Source organism: Dipodomys ordii, unplaced genomic scaffold (genome assembly GCF_000151885.1).
Source record: "Dipodomys ordii isolate 6190 unplaced genomic scaffold, Dord_2.0 Scaffold189, whole genome shotgun sequence".
Classification (NCBI taxonomy): domain Eukaryota; kingdom Metazoa; phylum Chordata; class Mammalia; order Rodentia; family Heteromyidae; genus Dipodomys; species Dipodomys ordii.
In genome coordinates, this window is record NW_012267405.1 from 1,783,341 (window position 1) to 1,800,803 (window position 17,463).

The 17,463-nt window shown below is 49.6% G+C and overlaps 2 protein-coding genes across 2 annotated transcripts in view; both read left to right on the top strand.

The window, feature by feature from the left end:
• Nkx2-6 (NK2 homeobox 6) overlaps window positions 1–473 on the top strand; it is a 3,358-nt gene extending 2,885 nt beyond the window's left edge. The window contains exons 3-4 of the mRNA XM_013034403.1: window positions 13–249; window positions 357–473. Coding sequence (XP_012889857.1) covers window positions 13–249; window positions 357–473 — 354 coding nt within the window. The remainder of the gene's footprint in view (window positions 1–12; window positions 250–356) is intronic.
• A 16,714-nt stretch (window positions 474–17,187) lies between these two features.
• Nkx3-1 (NK3 homeobox 1) overlaps window positions 17,188–17,463 on the top strand; it is a 2,082-nt gene continuing 1,806 nt past the window's right edge. The window contains exon 1 of the mRNA XM_013034404.1: window positions 17,188–17,458. Coding sequence (XP_012889858.1) covers window positions 17,188–17,458 — 271 coding nt within the window. The remainder of the gene's footprint in view (window positions 17,459–17,463) is intronic.

Below are 17,463 nucleotides of genomic sequence, written 5' to 3' on the forward strand. Positions count from 1 at the left end.
CGCCGGCTTCAGCCCCGGAGGCCCCAGCGCCACCGCGCAGGGCGCCAGGGCCTGGTGAGGATCGCCCGACGCCCGGCGCGCGCATCTCGGCTGCCTCCACGCTTCTCCCTGGGTGGGCTTCTGGGACTCCGACCTGACCCCCCACCCCGAGAGCCGCCGGGCTGCCGGGGGAGAGAGGGGGCAGGGGATGCAATTTGGAGCGTCACCGGGAAACCCAGGCCTCGCGAGCAGACTCGGTGTGGGAAGGCGGTGAGGCCCGTGACTTTTCAGCCTGGTGGCCTGAGTGGTTCTTTACCCTAGTCCGGAAGAGGGGGCGGGGGTCACGGGGAGGACGATCCCTCTCCTCCCGTCCAAAGATCGGGGATGGGGGAGGGAGACGGGAAGGAGAGGAGGACGGTCAGGGGATGGAGGACAACCAAGGCTCCAAACGGGACGCCGAGGAGCCCGGCCCCGGGCGGGTGTTTGTGGAGTGACTGGGAAGACCAAGGTCACCTTGACACCTCCGAATTAAAGCTAGATCTGAGAGAGACAAAACCCATTCCGCTGGAGACGTGCTATTTGTTCTGTTTCGTGGGGTTTTTTCCTTCCTGGGGCTTGAACTCCGCTGCCCCCCCCCCCAGCTCTTTTTGCTCAAGGCGAGCGCTCCACCACTTTGAGCCACAGCGCCACTTCGGATTTTCCAGTGGTTAACTGGAGATGGGCGTCTCACAGCCTTCACTGCTGGGAATGACCGATCTCAGCCTCCTGGGTAGCTTGGATGACAGGCGTGAGCCACCAGCACCCGGCCTGATTGGTTTTCTTGTATCTCTTTCTCCCTCTTTGTATGGCTCCTTTGGAAAGGCAATGTCGCAATTCCCACCGGGAAAGGGGCACCCCCTCCACGTGGCAAATCCTAAAAACACAGATCCCCCAAATCGTCATCTTATTATCGTCTTTAGACAGCGTTAGACCATGAAAACTCTGGTCCTTTGTCCTCCCTGGACCACTGACCCATCCGAGGTTAAATAATACTATTTAACAACTTCTCTCGATTAATTAAAATACACTACCTCTGCCCTTTGTCTTCTCTGACAGTTATTCACTCTGAGCGGGAAACAGAGACTGCTTGGTCTGACAACTAGAATCAGGTACCAGCTATGGCTGGATAGCTTCGATCCCACCCCCTTCACCTACTGGAGGTGGGGAGTGAAGAGCAATTGCCCCTGCGCTTTCTTACTCCAGCGCCCCTCCCCCAGGTTTCTTTCTCTTTGCTCTCCTGGCCGCTTTTCACTTCTCCATCTTCACCAATAATAAAAGAGTATTTTAGAAACACAGCCAGTGTCTCTTCATTAACACTGTGTCCTTGGGATTAAAAAGCGTGTTTTCTTCAGATTTGGAGATCTCAATAAGAGATCTCCTCGACTAAATTAAAGAAGGAAAAAGAAGAAAGAACAGAGATCACTATGAAAAGCTTCAACCTGTGTGATCTCCAGGTAAGGTTCCCTCCCTCTCTCCCTTGGGAGATTATTCCTCATAATAATCAGATGGCAAAATACTATATTTTTTCATTTTTCCTTGTTATTGGAAAGGTGATACACAGAGGGGTTATGGTGACAGAAGTTACCTAATGAATACATTTCTTTTTGGACAATGTCCCCTCTTCCCTTGCTCTCTCCCAGTGTTTCCCCTGTCCCCGCCCACAAGTTGTATAGTTCACTTTCAACAGTGTCCAGTGAGTATTATTGCTACCTTTGTTTACCTTTTGTCCCTACATTTCTGTGTCCCCCCCTTCCCATCCCATAGACAGACAGACAAACAAAAGAAAAAGAAAACAAAAACAGCAACAATTTTTTTAAAACCCTCATTTCCATTTCTTGGCATTTACTTCGATAAATACCAAAATACTATATATGGTATTTTGTCACATTTATAGAACGTATTTATATGTTAACCTGTAAAAGAAACATCTTCCAAGGGTTAAGAATATGGCTCATCTGGGGCTAGGAAGGTGGCTCAGTGGTAGAGTGCTAGCCTTGAGCTGAAGAGCTGAGGGACAGCGCTCAGGCCCAGAGTTCAGGCCCATGACCGGACCCCCCAAGAATATGGCTCATCTACAGAGTGCTTGCCTAGCACTGGTTTCAAGCTCTGGTTTCAATCTCCCAGTACCTCCAAAGCAATAAATAAGCAAATCACCTTTGGAGGAAGGTCCCTACCCTCTGTTATATTATGGTATTTATCATTGGCACAGAGTGGGAAGTGAATAAATGTCACCCCCTTCTCCTCTCACTCCCTTCTAGCACAGGGGAGTCATGAGAGCAGTCACAGCTACTGGTTGTCTGAGGGTTTGCATAGGCCCAGAAGACTCCCAGCCCTGTGCACACCTCCATGTGCCACCTGAGAAAAGCCAAGGCTGGACTCAGAGTGAAGGGAAAGAAGGGGCCAGGGCCTGGGCCTCAGCAACTCAGCCTCTGCTGCACATTCTTGGAAGGGAACAGAGATTCAGAGATATGGCTGCCACCCTAGTGGGACTTACTATCTAACTGGGATTAGCAAAGACCAAGGCAAGAAGAGCATCTAAAAATACTAGGTGGTGGAGGCCATGTGTCAAATCGAGCTGACCACAGGCTCCAAGCAGAGAAGGAAGATCCAGGTGGAGCTGGCATGTTTAGGAAGGAAGGCTGCAGAGAGGAGGCCTGTGTGGGAATGAGGCTGTTTACTTGGGAGAGGCTCTGGAAGAGGTCTAGGACTGCAAGGGCAGCAAGTAGATCACCCATCCAAGCCAGAGTCCTATTTCCTACTGGGTTTCCACACAGATCAAGGCTGACATCTGGGACTTTGTGAGCTGTGTTCAGTGGATGGAGGGTGCAGGAGGAGAGGAAGAAGGGCTGGTTGGGCACAGCGCCCCGAGCCTTGAGCTGCTGGCTGGCTCCCTTTGTCCGCACAGCACGTGGGCAACGGACACTTCACATCCAGTTCACACAGCGGTGGCTGGGGCGTGAACCGGCCTTCATCAGGTTAAATTCTAGATGGGGGTGGAATCTCTATAAGCTGATTCCTGTGCAACCCATGTGGTTTTGTGTTTGTTTTTCCAGATCCCAGTGACTTTTGGGCTTCCCCTGACACCAAAGGAAAAGAGAGCAAAGGCACAAAACTCCCTCCTCCAGACTTCCCCACTCCGCTTGGCAGGGTCCCTTTAAAAGGACTCCTTCCCCCCCCAGCCCACCAAGCACCCCTCTTCTCCCCACCCCCACCCCAGTCTTCCATCTCTGTAATCTCTCTTCACCCTGAAAGCTGCTTCTTTTGTGTGTCTCCTCCTCACTACTGCTTATCCTGGGCCAGGCGCTTCCCAGCCAGCCTCTTATCTGCATCCTTCAGTCCTGTCACTCTGGTCACCTCTTAATGTTCACAAGTTACCCAAATGGGAAGTAATTGACCTCTAAACAAAACAAAAAAAGCTCTCAGGGAGATAGCGCAGGCTCTGGGCCTCACGGTCCCTGGGCCAGGGGCCTCACCTAGGCCAGGTGGATAAGTCAATACATTCACAGACTTCCTGGCTCCATCTCTCCACTCCTGCCCAGCCCCCCCTCAGGCTGGCTCCTTCCAAGCCATCTACAAGTCCAATGGAGCAGAGGCTAACTAGGCCAGATTGTGTGTGTGTGTGTGTGTGTGTGTGTGTGTGTGTGTGTGTGTCTGTCTGTCTGTCTGTCTGTCTGTCTGTCTGTCCAGTACCAGGGCTTGAACTCAGGGCCTACGCACTATCCCTTAGCTTTTTCAGGCAAGGCTGGTGGTCTACCACCACTTACAGCTTTTTGGATGGTTCATCAGAAGAAAGAAATGTAATAAATGTTCCTTTCTGGGTTGGCCTCAGATCTCGATCCTCAGATCTCAGGCTCCTGGGTAGCTTAGGATTGATTGTATGAGGCACCAATGCCCAGCCTGGTTGGAGAGCCGGCAGAATTTTTTAGAATCTGAAAAAAAAAAAGTCCTTTTGAAAAGGATGTATATCATTTGTATCAGCTGCTGGTATGTAGCAGCTGGCCAGCTGATACAATAGTTGTAGCGACTTTGTTACAAAACATGGCAGCTCTCAGACTTTAGGGCCTTCTTCCTCCCTTCACATTGAAGAAGAAGCCTGGCTAAGTAGATGTTGGTGGTGCATTAGGATTTCTCTCCTTCTGGTCCTGGTTCTATAGACTTTGCGTCAGCCTCCTCTCCTCTCTGGGTTTGTCTCCTAGGCTCTAAGATTAAGGGCTGGACCTCTGTGACTCCCTTTGGGTAAGATGTTACATGCCTTTTTATTTTTAAAATTCCATCTAGAGGAGTGGGTATTCAGTTCAAAGAACATCTATAAAATGGGCACAGGGGAGATGCATTCAAGGCAGGGCACAGTGCCAGCTGCCAGTGCCAGGAGGATGCCCCCACCTTTGTCCAGAAGAGCCAGCAGCTGTTCTGCCCTTCGAGTTATTAACTCTCAGGACTCTCATTATTAAGGACCCATCCCTTCACAATGTGATCCAATTTCATCTTACTTTGAAAGCTGCACACGTAGAGTCATCCTGCATGCTTGCTTTTATGATGTGGCTTCCTTCATGTAACTTGAGGTTGGGGGATTTATCTAGACTCCAGGTGTTGATTTAATTGTATGATTCTTTGCTGGTATTACAGGTATGTGCTTTGAGTGTGTGCATTCACTGAAAATGAGGTGTCTTCTGGGCACTCCAGCTGTGATGATTTGCTGGGGAAGGATGCAATCTCTGATAGACTTCTGTCTGCAACCTTGCATGGATAAGCACTTGCATTGTATTTACTGTATGATTCTGTTCTGGGTCTACCATCTACATCCATGGCAGAGTAGCTAGCCTCTCCATTCAACCAACCTTGGGTAGAAAAAAAATTTTTTTTTAATTCAAAACTTCCAAAAAGCACAGCTGACTTTGTCTCATCTGCAGTGCAGTGCTGTGAAATGGTTAAATATCTGGGCGGCACACGGGTTCTATGCAGACACTCAGCATGTGATATAAGGGACTTGAGCAGGTGTGGATTTGGGTATGGGGGTGCTCCAGAGCCAATCCCCAGGGGTACCTGATGAAAACAAAGAACTGGGAAGCAACAGCTTTAGTGGGGGAACTGGAGCCGTACCCCTGAATTCCCCCTCCACCCCAACCCTGGCCCTAAATCCTTAGCAGGGTGTTCAAGTTATTACACAAATCAGGAAACAATTGTACAGTTTCTTCCCCGCCTCTAGGATAAAGAAAATTCAGATGGTCACTTTTTGGAAAGCATTATGCATTTTGGTAAACTGAGGCTGGAGTTAGAACCCCGTGGTAAAATGCACGATTAGCACCCATGATGAGATTCTGGGTGTTCCATCCCCAGCACCAACCCCCCCCAAAAAAAAGTAAAACATAATTCGATTTCATAAAGGGACAAATGCAAAGTAAGGTGCTCATCAGCTCTTGTGAGGGAGCAACCAGCCCCAGGGCTCTTGCTCTTCCTTCCTCCAACAACCAGATGAGCGGACAGTTCTTCACCATCCTCTCTGACTATGTTTACGTTTGTGCAGCAACAGAGAGAAAGACACACACCAGACTCCAGCACAAAGAAAGCAAAACTCCGCCCAGCGCGCTGCCCACCAAGGTGGGCAGCTCTATCAGTTCCCCAGCCACCACTCCATCCAGTCACTCCATCCGCTCAGCTCCAGCGTCCAGGAAATTAGAAGCCTGTGTGAGGCCTTGCTGAGCCAGATCGGATTCTTTCCTGTCACTCTTCCTGTTTGCTGTCCTTCGCTGGACAGTCCACAGGGAGTCTGTCTTATGTCCAGCTGGCCCTGGAAGCATCTTGAACATCTCCCTCATGATGCCTGCTCTCTTCTTCTTCCTTTCCAAATGAAGAGCCTCGTGGCTGGCCACTGTATTTCCAATCTGTTCTGTGGCTATCTGGAGTCAGGGCTCCTTAGCACTTCTGAGTGGGTCATGTGATCAGGCAATAGCTGCTGTCTGGCTGTTTCCTGGCAAAGCCCTGAAAGGTCTTCACTGAGACCTGGGCTCTGATCCTCTGGAAGAAATCCCTTCTCTGTGCTGATAGGGAATCTACCTCCTGGAAGGGGAAGAATAGTCTGCTCCCCAGCCACAAGAGCCCTAAAAATGTCTGTCAGCCAGAGGCCATAGCCAGGCAGGAAGGAAAGCCCATGTTCTATCCTCCGATCCGTTTCCCAGGAGGTCAACTTAGTTTCAGTTAGCAAGAACCAAAGAATGTTCAGCTGAGCACGGGGAGGGAGAGGTAGATAGCAGTCCGGCTTCCCTAAAGCTTAGCTTCAAGGAACCCGCTCTTCCCTGCCCTGAGAGGAGGGCTTGACGCCAGTGGCTAGTGAGGAAGACACAGATAAATCATGATCCTGTCTTCAAGGCCTTGGTGAGTGAGAAAGGTGTGCTGTAAATGTGTCACATTTGTTTCATTGAACACCTACACTGTACTTCCTGCTGGGGTGCTTATCCTGGGGAGACATATAGCATACAAGTCTACCGATCATCCAGTATCCCTCTCCCCTTTTTTCTTTGTTTTGTTTTTTGTTTTTTATTTGTTTTTGTTTTTTTGCCAGTCTGGGGCTCGAACTCATGGCCTGAGCACTGTCTCTGAGCTTCTTTTTGCTCAAAGCTAGCACTCTACCACTCGAGCCACAGCTCCCCTTCTGGCTTTTTCTGTTTATGTGGTACTGAGGAATCGAACACAGGGCTTCATGCATGCGAAGCAAGCACTCTGCCACCTTTCCAGGCCTCTCCTTTTTCCTTTACCAACCAAATTCTGGGTTTTGTTATGCATGTGGCCCCGGCTGAAGTTTATGTTTCCCAGACTCCTTTGCAGCTGGAAGTGGCCAAGTCATTAAGTGCTAGCTGCAGGAAGCAGCAGAAGCCACCATGAAAGGGTCTGGCCCAAAGAATACTTTCAGACATTTGAGCTGTATAGGATCTCCAAGGTGCAAAAAGAAACTGCTCTCGACCCAGGAGCATCACATTCAAATCTTGAAAACCCACCGTGACAGACATTGCTTGCAGAACTTCATGTTCCCAGCAGGGGGCACCATTGCCTCCAGTGTGCCCTCAAGGGAAGAGGGAATTCTCTACCAAAGCCTCCTGGTTTGGCTGTAATGGTCTTCCCAGGTTTGTTTTTTCAGGTCAAGCCCTTTGCCTTCCTATCTGGACAGTGAGAGTGGGCATAAACAAGGCTCCACGGACACAGCTGTTGTCAGCAGTGTTTTCAGGGCGGCGATGCCCGTGGGCACAAGATCCATGGATGCTCCTGGTACCCAAACATCCTCCATCAATACCTCTCATCTAATTTCCTCAAGGAAGTGTACTGTCCCAAGGATGAAATTAGGGTAACCAAGGGACGTGCCTAAAGTCATCCAGATGTTTATATCAGCCCAAATGTAAACCTGCTAATTCTGCTGGCTGGTTCTCTATCCAGAGTCGACCTAGTAGGTCTAAAGAATAACTGTTTAAAAACAGCATGGAAGTGTGTGGACAGCTGAGAGATTTGCCTGTGGTTGAACCCTGCTTTCTACCTCCTGCCCAGACTCAGTGCCCTGTAGGGCAAGCCATTGGTCCAATCAACTCCTTCCCATAGAATGGTCTTGATTCAGAGCAAAGTTCCATAAAAGTCCTGAGTGGAGGACAGCTTGGAAAAACAATGCCACTAAATCTATTGTGATTTTGGTTTCCCTTCACCACCTTAGCACCACCGGCTTGGTGGTGCTGCGTGAGTCACTTCAACCTCTCCAGTCTTATCTTGGGTAAAATGGAGTTGGTTAAACCAGCTTGTGGTCAATCAGACTTTGTGGGTTGTCAGTAACAAAGACCCAGCTCACACCAGCATGAGAAAAAAAAAAATTAAGGTAACGCCTTGGCTCCCAATCGCTAAATGAGAGGGTGGTTGAAGGGGAAGTGGACTTAAACCAGATGGGAAGCCATTGGGTGTCTCTCCCTACTTCTCATCTCAGCCTCGCGGTCAGCCTCAGGGTCCCAGGCTGGCTGAAATGCTGGCCAAATACACACACACACAGCTCCTGTACCCTTAACAGCTCCACCTACCGGGAGAAAATGGCACAGCACTGCCTGGCCAAGTCCACATAGATGCCAAGCTCTCCTTCATCTGTTAAGTGGGTATCCACAAGCACAGGTGCTTTGGAAAGTCAGCCTTGGCCACAGCTTCTCTGTCCCAGGGCACTATTGAGCCAGGGTAGTTTGTAACCCTCCATTTCATGGCACCCACCAGAGAAAGGGAGCGTACGGTGAGTGGCAGGGCTCTGTACCACAGTATATTTTCACCTTCTTCCCAAGGAAGCCACAGCCTCCCTGTGCCTAGAGAAAGTGAAGCCAAGGCAGATAGCACTTTGCATCGTTTCATCCTGACTCCAAGGTCCTCACGATCATCTCTGAGGCAACAAATAGAAGGCAGGCAGTGGGGGGCATCTGGTAGCTAAGGCACATCAGAAATGCCACCAGTGGGCAGCACCATTGTTGGATGGACCCAGGGCAAGAGCCTTCAAGGAAGTGAAGTATTCTTCCTCCTGCTGCTTTGTTTCCTTCCCTATAGAGTGAGGCAGGTGTGGAGGGTGGTAATCTATTCCTGCGTGGGTTGCTGAGGGCTTGGAGGCTCGGAGGGCACATTGTGCTGCTGTCATGCTGAGCCATGAGCTTGTGAGCATGCCCTGCGGTCCTCGCGGGCGAGGCTGGGAGTGAGCACAGAGCCCTCCAAAGCAGAACACAAACCTGCTGCTGCATCTGGCCTCTAGGGTTTTCTACTTCCCATTCAGCCAACCACTGGATGGGACATGAGAATTAGGGAATGGTTTTGAAAGGCTTTTACATGCCCATGAACATCAGTAGTAATCCATTTTCTACTGCTGTAATGAAACATCAGCGGCTGCTTACTGTAGACAAAGGGGTTTATTTAGCTCACTTATGAAGGAGAAAAACTCCAAGATCAGGTGGCTGCATCTGTTCCATCATGGGGTTAATGGCATGGTAGACAGAGTGTGCTGGGGGAATGGGGGGGTAGGTATAGAGGGCTCCTAACATCCTTCTGTCCACCAGACAGTACTAATCTCTCTCGAACCACAGTGCTAGTGATCAGCATCTGTCCACCAGACAGTACTAATCTCTTCTGAACCACAATGCTAATGATCAACACTAAACAATGGACCCACTACTTAAGATCTCTCCCCTCCCCCAACACCATCCCACTGGAAACCAGGTTCCCAGCACCCCGGCCCTCAGTGGATGCCCTCAAACTACCCCCAAACCATAGCCTCGTGTCACAAAAGTCCAATGCTGGCCATGGGGGTTTCAGCTGTGACTGTGACACTGAACACTTGTATACAACTTTGCACATGAAATGAATCAAATGGTGCAAAGTATCTCTAGCTTTCTTTTACTATTTAAAATTTTGATAAGCTAGGCACCAGTGGCTTATGCCTATCATTCTAGGAGGCTAAGATCTGAGGGTCACAGTTTGAAGCTAGCCTGGACAAAGTCCAGCCGGGTCAGTGAGACTCTTATCTCCACAACTATCAACTCTTATCTCCAAAAGTATCAGTGGAGTGTGGCTCAAGTGGTAGAGTGCTGACCTTGAGCAAAAAGGCTCAGAGACAGTGTCCAGGCTCAGAGTTCAAGCCCCAGGACTGGCACAAACCAAAAGAAAACTTTTGGACAATTTTTAAATATCATGTTTTAGAAAAGGTGACTTAGGCAGGGTGCCAGTGGCTCAACCTGTAATCCTAGCTAATCAGGAGGCTGAGATCTGAGGATGGCAGCCCAGGCTTTGACCTCCAATTAGCCACCAGAAAACTGGAAGTAGGGATGTGGCTCAAGCAGAAGAATGTATGCCTTGAGCTGAAGAGAGCTCAAGGACAGCACCCAGGCCCAGAGGCAAGCCCCAGGACCTGCCAGAAAAGAAAAGAGTAACTTAGAAGTTGCCTCTGCGTTCACATTAACAGACATGGATCAGTCTGCTGACATAAGCATAGATGTTTCATTTCAAGTGAGTTACCTAGACTGAACCTCAGCCTTAGCTTGCCCACTTCTAAAGGAATGTCTAAGATCTCTTGCTACATAATTCCGCATTTTATTTTCAGAACTGAAGACCGAACTCAGGGCCTTGCACTTGTTCCTCCACTAAGCTCAATCCCCAGCCCCAATTCTAAGCATTTTTATTTGTTTGTTTGTTTATCGTCCATCATGGAGCTTAAACTCAGGGCCTAGGAACTATCCCTGAACTCTTTTGCTCAAGGCTATAGCACTCTACCACTTTGAGCCACAGCCCCACTTCTGGTTTTCTGGTGGTTTTAACTGGAGGGAGGTAAGAGTCCACAGACTTTCCTGCCAGAGTTGGCTTTGAACTGCGATCTTCAGATCTCAGCCTCTTGAGTAGCTAGGATTACGGGCAGGAGCCATTGACATCCAGCTCTGCATATTTTGAAATAGGAATCTCGTCATCCTTTCTGCCCCCCTCCATCATCACTGTCTCTGTCTCTGTGCCTTCTGTGCAGGGTGCGTGCCCCTTGGGAGCAAGGGACACAGGACAGATACGTGACAGGAAGCACACAGCATCCGAGCGTGGGGGCCAGTGCAGGGTGGTCTTAAGCGTCTCTGCTCCCCCTTGTCCCCATGCCTGGGTGGGCCTTCCCTGCGGAGCTGTGTAAACACCAGCAGGTCCTGGTCAGCCTCACAAATCGCCAAAAGCTGCAGTTCCAGGCCTTGCCTCCAGCCAGACCAGACTTCCCGGCTGAGCCACATGTACCTTGGCCGGGCGGGCCAAGGCCGCGCCAGCTAAAATGATTTTCTGGGGACTATGCATCACAGAGCCCTACCAGCCCTCCCTCCCGGCCCCCACCCCCGGAGGAGAGCAACAGCAATGTCCTCTTGCCTTGGATTCCAGGCCCTGTGGAGTCTGGGAGTCAGTAGAGCCTTCAGGAAAGCCAAGCGCAGTCCTGGGCCTCTCCCCCTTCATCCTGTAAGGATCTAAGCCTGCCCCATGTCTAGAAATGTCTTCTGTCATCTCATATGGCCACCTGCCCTGGATGCCAAGGCACCACCCAGCTCAGCTTCATGAGGGTAGTGGGGGGGGGGGAGCAGAAGAGGGAGGTCAGCCAGCACAGGGGAAGGTCAGAGCCCTTCTCCCTAAACAAACAGCCCCTATGTGTCTCCCAGGTGAAGCAGGCTTCTGCTGAGCAGTTAAGCAGACCAAGCAGAGAGGGACAGCGGCCACCCAGCTAGAGGACAGGACAGGCCCCACAGCTGGAGGGGGGAGGGGGGAGAGGTGACCAAGGGCACCACTAGCAAAATACTCTGGGGTTCCGATTGCCAATAAATCTCCTCCGATGGCTCCTCTCGGGCCGTGAGGGCATCAGGGGCTGAGTTACCATCTGCCTGCTGGAGTCTCAGTCCCCTGGCCAGCACAGACCGGGGAGAGCTGTGGGGAGAGCTGGTCCACACAGCCGGAGCTCCTTCCGCACCCAGTCCTCCTCTCTCCCTCGGGGCCTGCTCCCAGACATCGCTGGGGAGCTTATTAAGAAATGGAGCTTCTTAGGGCCCAGCCAGACTGATGAGGCTGACTGACCCGGGGGACCAGGGTCCTGTTCCCTACTCTATCCTTGCTCCCCCCTGGGTGATGGGTTTGGAAGCACCCTTCAGACTGCCATTGTGATGGTGCCAAGAGGTGGGAACAGAGGGCTCTGCCCGGATGATGGCTGGGTGCTGGTACTGCGTGAGTGGGCTGCTGATGTGGAGATGCACTTGGCGGGGTCATTACAGAGGCCTTCCTCCTCCCTGCTTCCTTCTCCCTCCCCGCTCCCTTTCTCCTCCCCTTCTGCTTTACCTCCTCCTTCTCCTCCTCTTCTTCTCCCTCTCCCACTCTGTGTATCTCTCTCTCTCATACACACACGCGTGCATGCACACACACGTGTGCGTACACACACACACAGCAGGATGGCCATAGCAGATGTGGGTGCTAGATCTTGGACTTCCGTCCTCTAGAACTGTGAACCAAATAAGCCTGTGGTACTCAAGTTACAGCAGCAGCAGCAGAAAGCGGGCTATGACACAGCTGGTTTCCCGCCGTCCTGAGGGGGGTCTCTGTCCCTCTCCTTATACCATGTGCTAGTGCGTTGGTTTTGATTTTCTGTTGGTTATGGTGGTTTGACATCTTGAGCCCTGGCAGTGCTGGGGAGGACATCTCCCCTCAGGGTTAGCGAATTTCTAGCTCTAGCTGCCCAACCAATCCCAAGTTCACGATCCCACACCCTAAGCCAATGCTCACCTGCCCCACTCACGCTGTAAACCTGGGATCATCCCCAGAACCCAGCCTGCCAATGAGATCCAAACCATCCAAGCCTAAGTCTGCCCAACTGCTTATCTTGTCTCACCCATCCTATTCATGAAAACACAATCCAGGCCCTGGCTCATACTTTTTAATTTATTTTTATGTTTATTTTTGGTTGGTTCTGAGGCTTAAATTCTGGGCTTAGGCTCTGTCCCTGAGCTACGTTTGCTAAGGCTAGGCTACCACTTGAGCTACAGCTCCACCTCCAGTTTTCTGTTGATTAATTGGAGATAAGAGTCTCACGGACTTTCTTGCTTGGCTGGCTTTGAACTGTGATCCTTGGACCTCAGCTTCCCTGAATAGCTAGGATTACAGGTGTGAGTCATGAATATCCAGCTGTAATTTTTTTATTTACTCTAAGTGGCCATGAAGAAATGTACACTATTCCTTTTCTTCCCAGCCTTTTTCATCTCACTGAGCAGAGGGAACTGATCCCCATTGAAAAAGAAATGTGTATGTGTGAATGTGTATCTGTCTGTCTGTCATCCTTGTGTATAAAACATATATGGGCAACTTGTAGCTACATTTTTGGGGGGTCCAGTCATGGGGCCTGAACTCTGGGCCTGGGTGCTGTCGCTCAGCTCTTCAGCTCAAGGCTAGCACTCTACCACTTGAGCCACACAGCCACTTCTGGCTTTTTCTTTCTACTTATGTGGTGCTGAGGAATCGAATCCAGGGCCTCATGCATGCAAGGCAAGTGCTCTACCACTGAGCCACCTTCCCAGCCCCTTGTAGCTACTTTTATACACTATCAATTCATTCGATAACATATTTTGTTAACTTGGGCTGGTCTGAACCCACTGAAGATGGATTCTGAGTGAGTACATTATATACTGAGTTTCCAGGGCAAATCTTGTAAGCATGGAAGAGCTGTGTCACAGGATATGTCCGCTTTCCATTGGCTGTCAAACTGCCAGCCAAATACTCAGAATTGGTTTTCTCATAGCCACTCCTCCTCATTTCCTCCACAGTCCAGTAACATGCATTTTTCCCCCTCAAGTTTGTCAGTCCAATAGGTAGCAAGCAGTATCTCAATGTGGCATTGATTTGCATTTCTTTAATGACAAATGTGGTCATGGTTGTTTTTTTCCCCTATGTGCCTGTTTGTACTTTACATTGTTGAGTCATGTGGGGCTTATTTTGCTGTAAGAATAGAACTTTATATTTTCCAAATGGCAGCACTGGCTATTAAATCACGCACAATATCCCCAGTGGTTTGAAATGTCACCCAGTTTTAAATGCTAAGAATGAAAAGAAGCCACCTGAACTGAAATCTCACACTGTGCACATTAATTCCAAAGGGATCACGGGGTTTAAGAGGAAAGCATGGGGCATAGAGCACCATCTTCCATTCTAGGGCTGGGCAAAAAGTTCTTGAACATCATGCCCAAATTACACTCTGTAAAATAAAAACTCAACCAACTGGACCTTATCCTAATCAAAATCATGTTCTTTGAGAGCGCCTGCTAAAGGAAAGAGAACACAGCTACAAATCGGGCTAATACTTGCAAACCACAGATCCAACCAAGGTTTATACATATACGATGCATAAATAACTACTGACCCAGACACAGTGAGTCACATGGCTACTCATGAGTCAGAAGTCAGCAGAATAGCTGATGGAGGCCAATCTGGGCAAAAAGTTCACAAGACCCATCGCAGTTTTAAAAAAAAAAAAGTTGGGTTGCATACGTTTGGCATCCCAGCTACATAGAAAGTTGAAATAAGAGGATCATGGTCCAGACTTCCTGGACATGTGAAGCCCTCTTTGGAAATATAGTGAAGGCAAAAAGAGTGGGAGGCCTGGCTTAAATGATAGAGCACCCACCTCTCAAATGCAAGTCCCGGAGGCCAAAACTCAGTGAACAAGACGAACTGCCAAAATTCAGCAACAAAACTATAGAAAAGCCGGTTCAAACCAAGGCAAAGTCACACTGATATTTCATCAGAGAAGATACATGGTGGCAAATAAGAACCTTTAATAACGTTCCATCCCATTAGTCATCTGTTCAATGCAAATTAAAATTAAGACCACAGTAAGATGGCACCGTCCAACTTTTAACAAGTAAAAATGGCATCAACGGCAAATGCTGCTGGGGTTGAGGAGACGCTGACACACATTGTTCAAGGAGATACAAAATGGTACCACTCCTCTGCGGAGTAGCCGGGCTGTGTCTCATACCACTACATTCATGTTTACCATATGACTCCAGAGTTGTCATCTGGGCATTTATCCAGGATGCTCACATCCGCTGCCAGAGGGAAAGAGTCAGACAGGGGAGAGGTAGAGGAGGAAGAGAGACATCCCAGGACCCCACAATCCCTTTGGGGGCATATTTCCAATGATCTAAGGACCTCCTACTGAACCCAGCAGCTTCAAGGGTTAGAGCATCTCCCAATTAACACCACTGAGGAGAGCCAAGCCTTTATATCTGAAGCTTTGGGGGACACTCCCCCAAACCATAGCCCTTGCAGGAATGTGCTCGGCACTTCCGTGCATCAGAGCAGAGCAACGTGTGAACAATTGGAGAGTCCTTCAGTGAGGGCAGAGTTGAACCCACTCTGGTAGATCCAAACCATGGAATAATATTCAGCAACCAGAAAGAATACATTGATGGAGCACAGTGGTGCATACCTGTAATACCAGCACTGGGGAATCTGAGGCAGCAAATTCAAGGTCAGCCTGGACTACATTTCAAGACTCTATCTCAAACAGCCTACCAAGCAAAACATGAAGCTACTCACTTCAGCAATAACCTGGGTGGCCCTTGGGAATCCAGGGATTCCATGACGAACGCCAGTCTCCAAGGTCACATGCCATGGGATGTCTGACTCTATTTGCATAACGTTATCTGCATGGAGCACAGATGACAAGTTGCCAGGGGCCCAGACAGGAGAGAATTGGTGTGTGGACCCAGAGCAGAAGGCCAGGGGGCCTTTTATGGTAGTATAACAATTCCTTGTCTTCACTGTGATAATTACATGACTGTACCTGTGATTTGACTACATAGCCACACACACACACACACACACACACTCACACACACGTGCACTCACAACACACACACTCACAAATGAATGAGGTTTCAGAATGATTTAAAAAATAAGGTATGTAATAGAGCTAACAGCAATGTAGCCATGTCCATCTTCTGCTCCGTATATTGTCCCACGGCTATACAGAGGACACTGGAGGAATCCATTTATCAAATCTATACCAAGCTCAAATTTGAAAAGGAAAGCCTAGAGAAGATGAGAGAAACAAGCCAGCTACGTGGAAAGGATTCCTGGGCCTACTCTTTGGTCATGGCTGTATCTTCAATAACCTCTTCTCAGCTGGGCCTGTGGTGCCTGCCTGTAATCCCAACACTTGGGGGAAGAGCTGAGGCAGCCAGCCGGGGCTACAAAGAAAGACCTTGTCTCAAACAAGAAACAAGAACAACAATTTATATATACATACATAATTACATATATATATATATATATATATATATATATATATCCTCTCTGCCCCAGCACACAGCATTTCCTTTTGAAAAGATTCCAGTTAAATGGAAGGTGGTTAGATTCGACCTGACAGACACAAACATTGCTCAGAAGTAGTTGAAAAACCACTTTGGAAAGTAGTATGGGGATCCTCAAAAGACTCCACATAGAACTCCCCTATGACCCATTCCCACTTTTGGGCATTTACCCAAATGATCACAAACAAGACCAAGCTACAAGCACAACTATGCTTATTGCAGCATTATTTACCATAGCTAAGATATGGAACCAACCCAGATGCCCCTCAGTAGATGAATGGATCAAGAAAATGTGGTATATATACACAATGGAATTCTATGCCTCCATCAGAAAGAATGACATTGCCCCATTTGTTAGGAAATGGAAAGACTTGGAAAAAATTATATTAAGTGAAGTAAGCCAGGCCCAAAGAAACATAGGTCCCATGGTTTCCCTCATTTGCAATAACTAGTATATGTCTGAGACAAGCAGAAAAGGTCAAAAGTTATGTACATATAACCAGATAAGATGATGTTAAGCGAAATGAACTCCAAGATAAGGACTCAAATATTTTTTCTTTCTTACTATTGTTTCTAACATATTTATAAGGTGATTTGTTGTTGTTGTTGCTTTGTATGTCCCTCCCCCAGGTATAACCCCTGTTTTCACTGTATTTGATGTCGGTATTTGGGGAAGGGAAGGAAAAAATGTTTAACTAGGGATACAGGTGGACCCATTGCAACAATGAGAAGTACAAGATGATATGCCGAAAAAACGAACTTTACAACTTTGGCGGCGGGAGGGGGAGGGAGGTGGGGGGAGTGTAGTTGAGGAGATGGGAGGGCAGGGGTGGATGGTAGGGGAAAACCAAAGGAGGAGGCAACAATGCTGGATTAGAAATGCACTCCTGACCTGCTCATGTAACCGCAACCCCTCTGTGCGGTATTTTCACAATAAAAACTTATTTAAAAGATTAAAACAATTAAGAAAGAAGTAGTTGGAAAGCCTTGCAGCCTCATCTTTCCCCAGATTCGCCACCTGTGAATCTCTGAGCCCACTGGCGCTGTCCTGGGACCTATTTATCCCGGGGGTTCCGACCGCCTTCGCCTCGACACCGGCGGTGCTCGCACAATCCACCGCCGTTCTGGGCTCGACTTCGGGAAGCTTCACCTTCACCTCGCTCGCCCCGCTCGCCCCCAACCCCGAGGAGCACCGGACCCAGCCCCGGGCCGGTGCCACACGCCCCGGCGAGCCCCGCACAGAGTGCATCTGGCCCGGCCCTCGGGTCTCATTCCAATGCAGGCGGCGGCGCCTGCCCCGCTTACCTGGATGGGCAAAGGCGCCCTGACGGCCGGCGCGGGCGACTGCAGCGCTTTCCCCGCGTCGTTAATTCGCTCCTCCGGCGGTGAGCGGGACCCGCGCGTCCTCCCGGGAAGGGGTCCAGGTGCGAGCCGCGCCGGGCCGGGCCCAGGGCTCGCCCTCTCCGCGGGGGTCACCTGGAGCACGGAGCAGCCAATCAGCGGCGCCGCCGGGTCTCCGCAGCCAATGGGAAGGCGGCGCGATGCGCTCCGGGGCTATAAGTACGCGTGGGTGGCGGAGCGTGAG